General features: G+C 31.0%; 1 protein-coding gene across 1 annotated transcript; it reads right to left on the bottom strand.

Moving 5' to 3' along the window:
• Window positions 1-847: 847 nt before the first annotated feature.
• On the bottom strand, window positions 848-2,660 carry LOC126774903 (allergen Tha p 1-like). The gene is made up of 3 exons (XM_050496561.1): window positions 2,539-2,660; window positions 1,756-1,943; window positions 848-1,212 (listed from the first exon to the last, which is right to left on the bottom strand). Exons 2-3 carry the CDS (start codon window positions 1,940-1,942, stop codon window positions 1,025-1,027), a joined length of 375 nt encoding a protein of 124 aa, XP_050352518.1. The 5' UTR covers window position 1,943; window positions 2,539-2,660; the 3' UTR covers window positions 848-1,024.
• Window positions 2,661-12,693: the final 10,033 nt, after the last annotated feature.

Here is a 12,693-nt window from a genome sequence, read left to right on the forward strand (position 1 = left end):
TGTTCCAGACCTCTGTATTTAAGGGATTTACATCGTTATTACATATAAAAAAATCCAGACGTTCAGCTTCGTTCCGGACATACTCAGCCATTATGTGAATCACATCCTCAACTACGTTCCTTTCATGCAGGAAGGTGAAGAGACTTTGCCCATCATTGCTGCAAAACTGTTAATTGGATGATGATGGTGGAAGATAAACCACGGTTTTTGGCACAACACTCTTATATTTAAATGTAATTTAATCTTGTAAAATAACGTATCAAAAATGCTTGTGAGAGCCAGAATACTTGAATAAAGTGTAATGATTTATTAAATTATGAGTTATTCGTATGAAATGTAAACATGAGTTACTGTCACTTTATCGGAATTATTATTAGCCGAGATGGCCCTGTGGTAAGAACGCGTGAATCTTAACCGATGATCGTAGGTTCAAACCCGGGCAAGCACCACTGAATTTTCATGTGCTTAATTTGTGATTATAATTCATCTCGTGCTTTACGGTGAAGGAAAACATCGTGAGGAAACCTGCATGTGTCTAATTTCACTGAAGTTCTGCCACATGTCAATTCTACCAACCCGCATTGGAGCAGCGTGGTGGAATAAGCTCCAAACCTTCTCCTCAAAAAGAGGAGAGGAGGCCTTTAGCCCAGCAGTGGGACATTCACAGGCTGTTACGGTACGGTTACGGTATCGGAATTATTTGAACTATTTAATTATTTATATAGTAGATTGTATATCCTAGAGGTTATTTACATGTTTTGAAGTCAAGAAAGAATGAAAAATATTTTTTAATGACAATTAAAATTATAGAACTTATATAGATAGGCCGAAATAAAAATGATAGAAATAAAAAAAAAATGTTTTATTACATGTTAATAAATACTTATATAAAAAAATAGAGTACTAAATTATGTGATGTTTTATAGCTTTACTTAGTTTAATTCGATGATGATACTTCCAAAAACTTTACAAAGTCGTACATATTGTCCAGGTTATATTTTCGTCAAATCGGTATATATTGTATTTAATCAGAGGCACTGATGAACTGATTAAATGATTCCCTGAACTCGCCCGTTGGGTCTTCCTTCTGGATAAGCTCATTCCATTCTTTAGGCATCTTATTTTTGATACCATGAACAACAATGCGAATCAGCTGGCGCTGTTTTGGGGTGCATTTGGCGCATGTAGTCCGAAGCGCTTCAGGAATTACCCCTGTAATAAACAATATTATTTTTTAAAAAATTACCACTAATATTACTATCCAAGCCTATTACGATTCTACAGAATGTCCTACATTATACTTATTTTTTTTAAAGTATATATTTCTTGATCTATTCATTATCTTTCGGTAACGTGTAAAAGTACGGTAGACAATCGAGTAGGCTTATAATGTTATCTATAACATACATATATGATGATTCTTATCGGGGAATAGTCCATTGAGCAGTCAACTAATTGTGGGATCAATTTTGAGTGCCTCCGCTGACCCGATCCGCTGAGACCGGGGAGGAGGCGAACGGCGTTATGCGCACCTTCCTGTACCTAGGAAGCCCACTAGGAATTGTGGGATATTTCGGACGCCGAACATTCACCCCCTCCATGTGGGGGAAATGCATAAACGAGAAAACAAAGCACCTTCAATTTTTCAAGTGCTTAATTTGTGTTTATAATTCTGATGCTCGGTGGCGAAGGAAAGCTTCTCGTCAAAAAGATGAGGAGTCCTTTACCTTTTTTTTAACATAGAAGCAGTCTTACTTTTGAAGTCAGATCCTTCGGGTGTGCAAGCTCCTTTATCCAGGAAGCAATTCACGAAGCTCTTGAGAAGACGATCATTACCGACGAGTTCTTCAGCGTTGAAGCTATCGTATTTAGGGTTGTACGTGTCGGCGGGAAGGGCGAGCGCCGCCGCAAAAACGGTTGCCAATACAACAATTGTCCTCATTCTAATGAACACAGTATACTATTAGATAACATATAAAAACGTTAAGTACTAATTACTGATAAAACTATATACAAACATACATAAAGTCTCTTTACTCGACCAATTTTATAAGTATAATCGTAAAATTTATCACATACATACATACCTAGTAACCGAACAGCATTGAAATCTTAGAATAATTTATTATTGTCAAGGCATTTGTGAAAAACCTACCGTTTTTATTTTCAGGTAAAGCTTTAAAAAATACTTCTTTTATTAAACTGAAAAATTTCTTCGTAAAATTTCGTCTTTAAAAATACTTTAAAAAATTAAGTTTTTTAGTTTAAGAAGATCTTCTGATCATCGATGAAGCTAAAGGTGTTTCTACAATAAAACACAAATTGACGTAGTATTGATGAATTTAAATAAATAATAATTAAGTATCACTAAAAAAATGCAAATAAAATTATAATTAAAATATATTTTAAAAGAAAATTATACACATTATACAAAAATTATATCGACTTCAAAACTACCATATACTAATACTTGGTATAAGCTAATTTTAATGTGAATAAGCATTATATATAAATAAAAAATATATAAATTTAACTCACATTTCAAGTTTCTTGTATCTAGTCTGTGCTAATACTGCGTGGATTGTTGTTAAACAATCTTATATATGCAACTTATAGCAGGAAAACACGTCCATACAAATTGGTCAGCAAATTCAATGATTTCGTGAAATATAAACATCTTCAAGAGCCTTTGAATCTACTCACGCAGATAACCAGTTCCACCGACAATGATTAATAAAACCTATTATATAAAAAATATAGATTGTCTTTGTTCATCGGTCACGTCGGGAGATTCCGTAGAAAATATGTTGATTATACAATTTGACTTGGCAATATCGAGCTAAAGCGATTTTACTAATAATTAAAAAAGCACAAACATGTTCTTCCTTAGGATTTTTCTGATTCGTTAGACTTTAACATTTCTTTGAATTATCCATCCAATGGTATATGTATACACTATTATATATAATATATATGTATATTTACATACAATTAAAGGCTAAAATGAGACACGTAAACTTCAAATACTACTATAAACAAATGACATTCCGCAGGGTTAGCTCGAACGTGATAATGGCCATTTTCAACAACGAATGTTGTTTAATTTATTTTATTGTTTTAACAACGCTAACCATTTGCAGTTACCTCATTGTTTGTCAAACACGAACTATGCAAATGTTTCATTTTTCACTTCCTATTTGGATGTTTTTTTACAATGATTTTTTAAGATGGATTGAACTGGTGGCACATTGGCAATGTAAAGGATGGTAATAGTTCTTATTGTGGCTACTTACCATTAGATGCCATTCTATGAAGAAACAAGCGATGTAATAATTAATTAAGAAGGTAAAAGATACACAAGTATAATTATTATTAATAATTGTAGTTGTAAAACGAGTATGACTTGTTAATTGTCCATTTGCAAATTGTATTTCTGCTATAATAATAAAAAATATTGACAATAATTGCAGTTTGCTTAGGTTTCTTAGTGAAAATTGCTAAAAACCTATTATATAATAACAAATGCATATTAATTGAATACGAGAACTAGGCATGTAATGGGAACCATTTGTATTCAAAACAGTTTACTGATGGTAGACCTTTGTGCAAGCTCGTCTAAGTAGGTACTACCCACTCATCAGATATTCTACCGCCAAAACAGCAGTACTTGGTATTGTTGTGTTCTGGTTTAAAGGGTGAGTGAGCCAGTGTAATTACAGGCACAGGGGATATATTAGTTCCCAAGGTTGGTGGCGCATTGGTGATGTAAGCGATGGTTAACATTTTTTACTTTGCCAATGTCTAAGGGGCGTTGGTACCACTTTCCATCAGGTGGCCCAATTGCACGTCCGCCTTCCTATTCAATAAAAAAAAAGTTCATAAGAAAATACATACATACATAAATACAATAATCATAATTATATATGTGTAAGATAAACTATCAGACAATTTGTGTAAGTGGATAAAATATGGATGCGTGGGAGTCACATATTTACGAATCCGTCATTTTAGCCCTAACGTACGGTGCATCTTTAGCTTTCCAAATACATATCTAACGCTATTATAACGCCAGTGACCAGTAGACAGATAAAGACATGAATCTGAAAAAAAAACATTGATAACTGTCCTGACCTACGAAATATAAAACCAATTAAAAATATCAAGAAAAATAAGATCTAGAATCGCGAGAGACGAAACACATAAGAACAGGATACAAAAAATATTATTTCTAAAAGTTAACATTTAATAAATATAAACGAAAAATAACAAGAAATACTTTTTAATGTTATATAAATCTTAACGAATTTAAAGAAATATAGAATGAGAAAGAATGTTATGTACCGAAATTAAAGTTACAACTCCGAGGGACCGCTCGGTAAGGCTTTTCTTTAATAACAAACTCGAAACTTAGTACAGAAATCGTCGTGAAATGTCAGAAAGTGATATGCGACATTGACCATAAAAATCATAACATTTCATGAATACTCGCATCAAAATAGTATCATCAGAAATGGGTTTCAACATTTCACGGTTGAGTAATGAAATGAGTTCTACAGAATTGGATGAGATGCATACTGTGTCATTTATCGCTTTATAATTGTCCAATTGAACTATTTTTATTTTATACTCATTTAATAAAAAAATGGAGGTTAACAAATAATAAATCATTTTTTTTAAACATATTTTTTAACAATTACACCTACGAGTAATAAAAATATTTAAAAAAAAATAGCTAATCGTAAACACTAGCATTTGATTGATCATTTTTTTTTGTTTTAGCCAACAAAGTTTGTTTTAGTGATACTGTTTTAATTGAATTAATTCTATGTAAATATCTTTTGTACACCCATGACGATTCATCTTTTTTATGAAAAAGGGGACAAACTAGCACCACCTTCACCCGATGGAAAGTGAGTACCACTGCACATAGACATCTGCAACACCCGAAGGCTTGCAGGTGCATTGCTGGCTTTTATCTGCACTGATATCGTCAAATAATTATGTTATATGTAATTATTGAGTGATAAATGAAAAAGTGATGATTTTTTTGTGTTTATGTGTGATGGTTATAGTTTTATTGGTTTAGATTGGACTCGCTAGGTAGCGCTGCGATTTGACACCATGAATTTTTTTACAAATATAAATTAAAAAATAAAAACACCTGTACGAAATTACGAACGACGGACACATATTATAGCACAAAACTATGATACTTATTTAATTAACGATAAAAATAAAAAGTATCAAAGTTTCTAGACTTAAATGGAACACCTAAAAATAATATATTCAATAACGTTAAAAACAAAATTAGACTACTGAATATTTCCAGTACATACATATGTAAATTGGTTTGATTGAAATAAATGTACAACGCTATTACATATAAATATAAACATGATGTACCACATATTTTTGATAATACTTTTTGAATTACTTTAGACCAGATTTTTTCAAAGTATTTTATATCGACTTCTGAGGACTTCGTGGTTGATCTGACTTGCATATGGATTCCTCATTGCAATGAATTTGATTAAAATAAAAAATGTTAAGCTTAAGTACTTTTAAAATAACAGAAAACGCACTCATGGTTAAATAACTTAATTTCATTTTCTATGTACTCTAATAAATAAATAATAATAAGCTCCAAACCTTCTTCTCAAAAAGAGGAGAGGAGGCCTTTAGCCCAGCAGTGGGACATTCACAGGCTGTTACGGATACGGATGTACTCTAATACTCTGAAGTCGGTGTCAAGGTATTTTATATCGACTTCTGAGGACTTCGTGGTTGATCTGACTTGCATATGCATTCCTCATTGCAATGAATTTGATTAAAATAAAAAATGTTAACCTTAAGTACTTTTAAAATAACAGAAAACGCACTCATGGTTAAATAACTTAATTTCATTTTCTATGTACTCTAATACTCTGAAGTCGGTGTCAAGGTATTTTATATCGACTTCTGAGGACTTCGTGGTTGATCTGACTTGCATATGGATTCCTCATTGCAATGAATTTGATTAAAATAAAAAATGTTAAACTTAAGTACTTTTAAAATAACAGAAAACGCACTCATGGTTAAATAACTTAATTTCATTTTCTATGTACTCTAATACTCTGAAGTCGGTGTCAAGGTATTTTATATCGACTTCTGAGGACTTCGTGGTTGATCTGACTTGCATATGGATTCCTCATTGCAATGAATTTGATTAAAATAAAAAATGTTAAACTTAAGTACTTTTAAAATAACAGAAAACGCACTCATGGTTAAATAACTTAATTTCATTTTCTATGTACTCTAATACTCTGAAGTCGGTGTCAAGGTATTTTATATCGACTTCTGAGGACTTCGTGGTTGATCTGACTTGCATATGCATTCCTCATTGCAATGAATTTGATTAAAATAAAAAATGTTAAGCTTAAGTACTTTTAAAATAACAGAAAACGCACTCATGGTTAAATAACTTAATTTCATTTTCTATGTACTCTAATACTCTGAAGTCGGTGTCAAGGTATTTTATATCGACTTCTGAGGACTTCGTGGTTGATCTGACTTGCATATGGATTCCTCATTGCAATGAATTTGATTAAAATAAAAAATGTTAAGCTTAAGTACTTTTAAAATAACAGAAAACGCACTCATGGTTAAATAACTTAATTTCATTTTCTATGTACTCTAATACTCTGAAGTCGGTGTCAAGGTATTTTATATCGACTTCTGAGGACTTCGTGGTTGATCTGACTTGCATATGCATTCCTCATTGCAATGAATTTGATTAAAATAAAAAATGTTAAACTTAAGTACTTTTAAAATAACAGAAAACGCACTCATGGTTAAATAACTTAATTTCATTTTCTATGTACTCTAATACTCTGAAGTCGGTGTCAAGGTATTTTATATCGACTTCTGAGGACTTCGTGGTTGATCTGACTTGCATATGCATTCCTCATTGCAATGAATTTGATTAAAATAAAAAATGTTAAACTTAAGTACTTTTAAAATAACAGAAAACGCACTCATGGTTAAATAACTTAATTTCATTTTCTATGTACTCTAATACTCTGAAGTCGGTGTCAAGGCCAATGAATCTTAGCAATATAAATAACTAATATATAATATTTTAATACTTTCAAATAATAAAATTTGACATGACCGATACTTTCTTTTAATTTTTATTAGACGCTCGTATCACATTTTTTTCTTTAGCTTATTTTATTACCATAAACAATATGTTTTTTTTTTTTTCAAAATTTACTGTCTGTTATTTTATCGTAGATTTATATATATATCTATCTATATCTAAAATAAATAAGTATATGACTATCATACTGTACAAAATAGTTGATGACAGAATTTTTTTTAAAGAAAACGTGAGGTATATAAAATAAATAGTTTGGGGACCTTTGATTTAGACAAAGGTGATGTAATCAAATGTATACAGTAATATGTAAATAAATATATTTTGTGAATAAATATGTTAGCTGTGCATATTTTTACCTTGAAATCTTTTCCTTTTCATTCCATTAAAATGTGAACATTTCGTCCACATTTAAAAGAACGTGTAAAATAATAAGAAAGCCGATCAATATTAAAATCACAATATGTTGCTTTTCTTGTTGGGGGGTTAAAGGTTCTGAGTTACCTGTAACATTTTCGTTGAATATAAGCGATAACAGAACACATGGGCCGAAGCTGTACAATATGAATAGGAAAGTGGAAAATGAATGAACAAACATTTAAAAAATAATTTTAAATAAGCTACCCGTCGTGGCTTCGCAAGGGTAGAATATATTGTTATCTCTTAAAACTCCTTAAATATAATTGAAACAAATGAACCGAATTTAAAAAGTAAAACATGTTTTTATGAATGAATAATCGATTGCAACTCTATTCATGTTTAATCAGGGAAAAATATAATACGAGGGCTTTGCGTAAGATGGTGTTAATTATGAGTGAGCCAGTGAAATTACAGATATATACATAAAATATTACATGTTAGGTTTATGAAACGTTTTATATGTATATGACAGCGCCTAGCGTCCAAGCACAAAGGTCAAGTGGCCCATTTACACGTAAGCTTTACTTCAATACATAAAAAAAAACATCCGGGTTTTATTCAATGGTTCTTCATATGTTTGAAATAAACCGTGTATATTTTATTTACTTTTATCAATGTTAACATAACGTGATACAAGTTTTGACAATAAATACAAGTGTTAATAAAAAATACACACGTATAAACCTATACATCTCACAATTATTAAACATACATTGTCTTCAAATCCAGGGTAAGCGGGTTCCTTCTTGGCCGGCGCGCTGCATCCTAGACCGTGACTGTGCTTAAGATCAGGCAAGTCAACGGTCAAGCACTTGCCTATGAACGGAAAAAAACCACACTTGACCGGCTACCCGTCAACATAATAATGCTACACGATCTGAAAGTAAATCGACGTAGTAATTATGAATGAAATAACAGATAACACTTACCTCTTTTAAATTATAATAGTCATACAGTTTTCATTGACTAAGATCCCTGTTTCCCGTTCCAGTTAACGATTTAGTTGTAGATGAACACTATATATATGTGAAATTAGCCAAGTCAGACCTTTGGCTTCAACATATTATCCTAAGTTATAAGAAGAAATAATATTTTAAGTAGCTATAAAATAATAGGAACACTTACTTAAAGAGCATGTAATGTAAGAATCAGCAATCAAAATTGATGACAACCGGAGTTTATTTGGATTTTAAGATTATTAACTGGGATTTAGTATTATTTTTTATTTCAATATTTAGCGCACACTAATAGTATAAGATCATTACTTATAAATATTTATTAATAACGTAATAAATACGAATGTCGACTATACTCTTAGTTATAAGTACAAAAACTGATATGTTTGGATAAAAAAAAATTAAGGGTGTTATTCCACTCGTTACGTCTCGTCACGTGAAGACCTTAAAACCCGCATAAAGACCGGCTGTCATCAATGTTGATTGCTGATTCTTACATTACAAGCACTATAAGTAAGTGTTCCTACACTTGAACTACTACTACTACTACTACTACTACTACTACTACTACTACTACTACTACTACTACTACTACTACTACTATATAATCAATTAATTAAAAAATTATAATAAAATGATAAAAAATTACTAGTTACTGATTTATTCCATTGTATTCACCCAATTACCTATCTGGATGCCAAATTTGAACTTTCTAGGTTATCTGGAACTGGGTTAGAGTTTTGGTCTATAGGTCAGTCAGTGATAAAAATGACGATTTTTGGACGTTAATATCTTAATAACCGTTTGAGGCGTGTTTATGAGCAAATATGTATCTTGCAAGTCTCAATATACGAGCCAAATTTGACATGTTTATGTAAAATAGTTTTTAAGTTATGAGGTCAAAAGTGGCTCCAAATGGTTCGTGTAATATTACACACGGTGCTGCTCGCCAGTTTTGTAAGCTTGAACTTCGGTTGACACTACCGCGTGTCTAGATACAGTAGTTTTAAGCTAGTCTGTCCCTATGTGATAAGGGGTATTATTTTTGTTTATTTGAACTAGCCACCAGCGTTTTAAAAAAAATCAAAAATTACTAAAATCAAGAAAAATACACATTCTATGCAAAACACTTTAAGTATATACAAGTACAGTATTTGCATTAATATATACGTTATGAAATAAAAAAACATAAACATTACCAGACATGCACCTGTATGTGTATATGACTCATTGTTTATATTATCATTTCACGAATAAGTTTATGACATATTTGTGTCACTATAAAAAAATATAAATTTATTTTTAGTCGAATTTGAAGGAAATTAACAATTTGGCCTCAAACGCGGTTATTATTATTTTCATGGTTACTACAATAGCTTCGATTATGTTACGAGGATAACATTTTAATTTAAAGAAAACACCAAAGAACCTGAAATAAAGGTATAAAACTAGCAAATTTATGAATATATATATATATATTTTTTTATATTTTATGTATAAAACTAGATACTATTAATCGACGTATATGCCTTTCATTATTGAAATCAATTTTAAGGATTCTTATCTAAAATGTAAATAATATTTAAAAAAAAAGAAAATATATTATTTCCAGGCCGGAAAATTAGGGGGTTTTTTAACTTCTACGTTATTGTTTATTGCACAATATTTTTTCCGATTATAAATCGAGTTAATAAATCTGTTTTTATGAATAGATTACTTCGAAGGAGGTTTTATGTAAATTAGAATAAAAATTCCACTACTCATTGTGGAAAACTATGTTTTTCTAAGTCAAGGTGTAAGGCACAGTCTTATTTATTTATTTAGGATCACCAACATGACACAGTTAAAATTACAAATTAAAAGTTTACAAACTAATAGATCTAAGGGTAAAAGTTGTCATACTTATAGGTAACCACGACATGCAAAAATGACACTAAGCATCTTAAATAATAATGATTGAAAAGATAAATAAAATAAAAATAAATTTAACACAATTTGGAAGTACATAATGAAATATAAGTGGTATTGATATTACGATACTACTAGAAACTATATAATAACAAAATAAAGACAAATAAAACAGAGATCAGTCGTTATGAGTCAATAACGTAAAATAGTTCAACATATATAATAGTCTTAAATTTTACAAATTTATTTGAAAATATATCGTCATCTGACTTATTGTGTATTGTGTGTATACTGTCTGACTAATCTACTAATGGGGGAGAATAAACCTAAGTTAGACTTGGAGTCTTATTTAAAACGCGAGTATTGAAAAGCGTCATAATAAAAGTTAAAAAAGAATTTTATAACAAAAAACTAATTAAGTAAATATTCATTTGCCTGCATGTAATTGACTCGTTAGAAATACCTAAACACACTATCCATCATCATCCAAGACATTACAGCCGCCTGGTCGAGTAGATTCCTCCTACTGGATTTGGCTTTCTCCAGTTTGTTCACACTTTAGATTCCCTGATTCCCTTTAGATTTTTTTCCACGCCATCCAGCTAGCTGAGCTTGAGCCGGCGTCAAAGGCCTCGGCCTATAAGGTCTGTCGTCGGGGTGTAAGCGCTCTAGCTTCATTCATGCTCCAAAAACAATTATTGCTTTTCCATATTTTATATATCTGTGTATTCAAAATGAAACATTAAATCCAATTAAACCCAATGACTTCAATCAACCCGACGTGGAATTACCTCGAATAAATAAATCAATATATTAAAAAAACTAAGATAAAAAAATATAAATGTACATATCGGTATCCAATTTTAAAGTCGACTAAGTTATATATATATATATATATATATATATATATATATATATATATATATATATATATATATATATATATATATATATATATCAATTTATCTATACATATAATAAAAATGTAACTGATCGCCGTTTATATATGGAAAATATATACGAAAACTATTATCGGGGATCTTTATCAATACAATAGAAACCAAAACAATGATTGTTAGAATTTTTGTCTGTTTGTCTGTGCGTTTGTGTGTATGTGTAATCTTAGAAACGGCTTAACTGATTTGAGTGTGGTTTTCACTAATGTATTGTGGCAAACTTCACTTAAATTTTTTTATGTTTTATTTCATTCAACTTGTAAATAAAAAAGTTATGTTAATTTAAAGAATCACGTCGAACATTTATCGAAATTATATAAAATAACTGTTCAGTTGAATGAAAGTTTAGCTACCTATAATAATAGTCTGTAAAGTTACGATGAATGAAAATTTATAGGAAGAGAACTAAGTTAAAAAATGATCAGTTTTAGAAATTTAGTATCTTCCAATGTAAGTTAAGCTCGGATCTTTATGATCAGTCATATTCAATAGGATTCAGCTTATGCTGGTACTCGTCGGTTAAACACACCCACCCGTGTATGTAAAGCGCGCCGTATCCTACTGTAGTTTGACTTAACACGTTGACAGTCCCTGCATCACATATGATACAAATTTATCTTTCACCATACGTCCTTGCATCACATCTGATGCAAGTAGGCGTACAGACTCTACACCGTTTATTGGCGAGGACGTCTCAGTTAGGGAAATAAATATTATTAGGACGTCTAGAATAGATATTAAGAAAAGTAAAACACCAATGAACCAACACATTTTTTTACTGAATGAAAATATTGCTAAGACAAAAAATCAATGAAATTCGTTAAAGCATGGGATACAAAATGGCTTATTACATTGCTTACACTCTGTGTGTACCTGAGGTGATTTCTTCTGAGCTTCTTTTGTGGTGCTGCCAGCATCTTTCAATTTCTTGTAGCAACTAAGACAACGTTTTCTTGCAATTTTTAGCTATTCTAGGTATATTGGTAATTTTATGCGATGAAGCCATTAGAGATCTTGATGGCCCTGTAGCGGGTACAGCTAATGCTCCAATTGTCAATATTTTTTTTATTATGTATTCATGGCCAGCTAATAATCTAAATTTTTTGGTTGGATTTAATTCATTGTGAAGGATGATGGCGTTCACAACTCCAATAGACAAAATATCTGCTGCTATCTTTTTGTACCAAATACATGTCTTTCGCACAGGAGAATTGTAGCTTGCTAATTGATCCGCTAGATCAATTCCTTTTTTTCCATTATTGTACGTAATACGTGTCTTTGGTTTCATAATAGGTCGAAAACCTCCAGATAGCTGCAT

This window comes from Nymphalis io, chromosome 17 (genome assembly GCF_905147045.1).
Source record: "Nymphalis io chromosome 17, ilAglIoxx1.1, whole genome shotgun sequence".
NCBI lineage: Eukaryota > Metazoa > Arthropoda > Insecta > Lepidoptera > Nymphalidae > Nymphalis > Nymphalis io.

What these genes read in the sequence shown, in the direction of transcription:
- LOC126774903 (XM_050496561.1), bottom strand. Translation starts at nt 1,942, where the DNA reads ATGAGGACAATTGTTGTATTGGCAACCGTTTTTGCGGCGGCGCTCGCC. An exon ending in CGAAGGATCTGACTTCAAAA is followed by an intron (nt 1,213 to 1,755) that starts GTAAGACTGCTT and finishes TGTTTATTACAG; the next exon opens with GGGTAATTCCTGAAGCGCTT.